Raw genomic sequence first — 4,469 nt, 5'->3', positions numbered from 1 at the left:
ATCAAGACTTTGGGTGCCATGTTGCGGGAATTCTGCTCATGCCCAGAACTATGCGCAGGAAACCAGGACCTCAGTGTATTGTGGTGTACCAAAAATCCACCTCAGTGCCCAGAACCCCTATCCGTCTAGCAACAGTGTCTCATTCATTCTCCGTACTACAGCGAAGCTACCAATGAACAAGCGACTTTGGGACCTCTCAGGAAAAGTGGGAATCAAGAACACTCTTTTGTTTTCATTCTCATAAATGTCCACAACGTGAGCAATCAGAGACACAGTATAGTTTAAAATGTTTATTTCAACTACGTGCAGTATCTTTGCTAACATAAGTAAAAAGATGCATAAAATCAATACAATCAGTATTGTTACAATTCCATAAAATCCAAAGGGAGAAATCATATTATAATGATAGTGGAACCAGGTCTATATCGCCTTGTGTACCACCCTCCCCTTGCTAGGAGCTAGGTATTATAATAATAGAAGATCTCTAGGTTAAAACCAGGAACCCCATACCTCCAAAGTCAGGTGAAGTGAATCACATCCCAGATCAGCACAGCTCTTTGTTGATTGAAAGTTTTTTTCCAAGTGCTAGTCTCATGCATGCAGTGCAATATTAAAAGCACCCGAGTTTCAGAAATTAGCAGCTGTGTTCGTGTTGTGTCTAGAGCACGGGCCGATCAACCTGCATCAACAGCATACATTGTTATTTTAACATTGAACACTTTGTGCAGACTTGAGGTCGCAGTCTGAGTCTAGAGATGTGAAAAACAGACCGTTCTCATGTGAAGGAAAAGCAAGCAGTTTGTTTTTATAAAAACAGAGACGTAGTGTCATGTGCAAAAGCAGCAAAAATTGCGTTTGATCAACGAACTCACTTATGCTAATATAGCAATGTGTGCAGGCAGAATCATATTCATCCCTACACTTTTACGGGTAGCATGAACAGGAACACTAGGATGTTTTTCTTTGTAACTCTTCATCGCCAAATAAAAACCACCAGTGTTTCTTTTCTTTTATTCCACATTGTGCTAGTCTACCAGTGGATTTCCTGTTATATCACGTTGTTTTTTCTATGTGTACCGAAGTGAACAATCACTGGGAACAGACACTTTTATTATTCTACAAATCTTTGGTTTTCTTCTTTTCTTCTAGTCGTGTCTTCATTCATCTGGTATTTGAATATCCCACATAATTATATATTTGTTCCTGTAATTCCTTCATCTCACAATAACGGCACTGTTCTGCTCTTGTCTATGTCCTCAGTTGAGTCAATATTATTGTTAATGTTCGTAAGTTCTTTCTGAATTCACTGCATATCTGGCATTATTTCTAAGTGAGTTAAATGAAGGTGTGTGTTCGCTGAGGCTATGTAGGATCAGAAATTGACAAAAGCTTGTCACACTTTTAGTGCAATTGTAAGGTTTACCCCAGGTGTGTTCGCAATTGGCAAAATCACTTCTGACATTCATTGCAATGCTCATTTTTACTCTGTGTATGTTAGTTGATGTATTAGTAGGTTTAATAACTGACAGAAGATATTCACACATTCACTGCACCTGAAGGATTTTTCTCTGTGTGCATTAACTGATGAATCCTTAATGCAAAAGATTTCCTAAAGATACTTCTACACTCACTACAGTTGTATGGTATTTACAGAGTGTATGTAAGCTGATGTCTATATAGGCTTGACAATTGGCTACATTTTTTCTCACTTTCACTGCACTTGAAGGATTTTCTTCTGCGCGTGTTCGCAGATGCCTGCTTAGGATTGATAATGGACTTCAGCTTTTCAAACATTCATGGCATTTAAAAGATTTTTTTCCCCTTTGTGAGCTCGCTGATGATTTCTTAATGCTGAAGAGTAAGTAAAACTACTGCCACATTCATTGCAATGGTAGGGTTTTTCCCCTGTGTGTGTTCTCTGATGTGTGTGTAGGTTTGATAGTACCCTAAAGCTACTTCCACATTCACTGCACTGGTATGGTTTTTCCCCAGTGTGTATTCGCTGATGTCTCCGGAGGTATGATAAGTGACTAAAGCTCTTTACACATTCACTGCACTGGTATGGTTTTTCCACTGTGTGTATTTTCTGATGTGTGTTGAGCTGTGAAATTTGACTGAAGCTCTTTACACATTCCTTGCAGTGGTAAGGTTTTTCCCCAGTGTGTATTTGCCGATGTCTCCGGAGGTCTGATAAGTGACTAAAGCTCTTGACACATTCACTGCACTTGAATGGTTTTTCCCCTGTGTGTGTTCGCTGATGTGCTTGAAGTTCATGTACCCGACTGAAGCTCTTCACACATTCAGTGCAATGGTATGGTTTTTCCCCTGTGTGTATTTTCTGATGTGTGTGTAGGTGTGAAATCTGTTTGAAGCTCTTCACACATTCACTGCAATGGTATGGTTTTTCCCCTGTGTGTATTTTCTGATGTGTGTGTAGGTGTGAAATCTGTTTGAAGCTCTTCACACATTCACTGCAATGGTATGGTCTTTCCCCTGTGTGTATTTTCTGATGTGTGTGTAGGTATGAAATCCGTTTGAAGCTCTTCACACATTCACTGCAATGGTATGATTTTTCCCCTGTGTGTATTTGCTGATGTGTGTGGAGGTTTGAAATGTTACTGAAGCTCTTTACACATTCATTGCAATGGTAGGGTTTTTCTCCTGTGTGTATTCGCTGATGTGTGTGGAGGTTTGAAATGTTACTGAAGCTCTTTACACATTCATTGCAATGGTATGGTTTTTCCCCTGTGTGTATTCGCTGATGTCTTTGGAGATGTGATAACTGACTGAAGCCCTTTACACATTCATTGCAATGGTATGGTTTTTCCCCTGTGTGTATTCGCTGATGTCTTTGGAGATGTGATAACTGACTGAAGCTCTTTACACATTCATTGCAATGGTATGGTTTCTCTCCTGTGTGTATTCGCTGATGTGTGTGGAGGTTTGAAATGTTACTGAAGCTCTTTACACATTCATTGCAATGGTATGGTTTTTCCCCTGTTTGTATTTGCGGATGCTCTTTGATGGTTTCTAATTGGCTACAGTTATTGATATATTCAGTGCAATTGAACAATTTTTCTCCTGACCGTGTTTCCTGAAGGGTCAGCATAGCTAATAAACCACTTGCGTTATTTTGGACGCTTGATTTCCGATTTAACAATAAAATACAAGACTCACTAAATACCTGCCACATTCATAATATAAGTAAGGCTTCCTTGTGGGTGATTGCATCTTTAGATTGGATAATGGCTTCGCATGCTTGCGGGTAAAGCTTAATCTTCCTTCCAGTAGGTGAAAATTGGGACAATACTCTGTACTTTAGAGAGCAGAACTCCCCTTTCCTTTAGCCTTCAGTTGTTAGGCTACACTTCGTTGTGCTTTTCCCTGGTGCCTGTGGTTTGGCTAGAAAGAGTTTGCAATACACCTAGAGCACTGAATGGTGGTCTGTTGCCAGTTTAGATAGCGAAGCACTGCTCTAGCAATATCATGATAATGAAGCGACTTGTAATGTGTACAGCTACTCCAAAGAGTGTCCTGGGGCCAAGCACAGGTCAGAAAAGAAAGTAAATCAGTTTGTTTCAAACATGGACAAAAAGCCAAGTTTTCAACCTATTTTAAACATTTTCATGTTGCTAACAGCTCAAAACTGAAGAGGGAGTTTGTTCCAAGCTATGGATCCCAAATAGACACAAGACCTTCCTCCAACTCTCATACCGGCCTCATGATCAAAGCTAGTGTTAGACGCTTGTTTATACAGCAGGTTGTTTGTCAGTTTTGTTGTCTTGGTTTTGTTAAGGTCATTTCTTCGTCTTGGGGTGTCGAGGTGCAGATCTCAGACTCGGACACTCACTGAATTGCCTTTGACTGCTTCTTCCTGGATCTGTCCGATTGCACTGATGTTTTTGGAGCTCCTTATTTTTGATAATTTTTGCAGGTTTGATGTGTTATATTCATTATTCATAATCAATCCGTGCATTTAAGGCTTATTTTCTGTTGGATGTAAAGAAATGCAATATTACTAAATGCAAATGTAATAGAATGTGAATACACAATATTTAACCAGCTGTAGAAGACATTTCTCTACCATATTTGAAATTTAGTAAGGAACATTTTACCATACATGGATATTTCATTAAAACTGTGGTTGAGCATGTCACATTGTATTTACTTCTGAAAAGGTAGTGATTTACCATTATTCACTGAGTAACTTACTAAAGAAAGGGCAGCCACAGAGCACTTGTGCTACAGGTAGAGTTTTAGGTAGATATACATGGACAAGATTTCATTTAAACAGAACAGATTGTGGAAAAAGAGAGGAATCAGGAAGCGCTGCCGTTAATTCAGTTTCAGGAAGTATCTACCAAAGGTAGCTCTTCAGGAAGTGTATAACAAAGGTAACTCTTCAGGAAGTATTTAACCAAGGTAACTCTTCAGGAAGTTTACAACAAAGGTAACTCTTCAGGAAGTGT

At 39.3% G+C, this 4,469-nt stretch overlaps 1 protein-coding gene across 1 annotated transcript; it reads right to left on the bottom strand.

Moving 5' to 3' along the window:
* Positions 1-275: 275 nt before the first annotated feature.
* LOC147737987 (uncharacterized) lies at positions 276-3,987 on the bottom strand. The gene has a single exon (XM_086950316.1). It carries the CDS (start codon positions 3,191-3,193, stop codon positions 1,787-1,789), a length of 1,407 nt encoding a protein of 468 aa, XP_086806442.1. The 5' UTR covers positions 3,194-3,987; the 3' UTR covers positions 276-1,786.
* Between the last annotated feature and the right edge of the window lie 482 nt (positions 3,988-4,469).

Source organism: Lissotriton vulgaris, chromosome 1_1 (assembly GCF_964263255.1).
Source record: "Lissotriton vulgaris chromosome 1_1, aLisVul1.2, whole genome shotgun sequence".
Taxonomy (NCBI): Eukaryota; Metazoa; Chordata; class Amphibia; order Caudata; family Salamandridae; genus Lissotriton; species Lissotriton vulgaris.
Note: the sequence above shows the minus strand (reverse complement) of the source record. Positions and strands in the feature narration are given on the sequence as shown.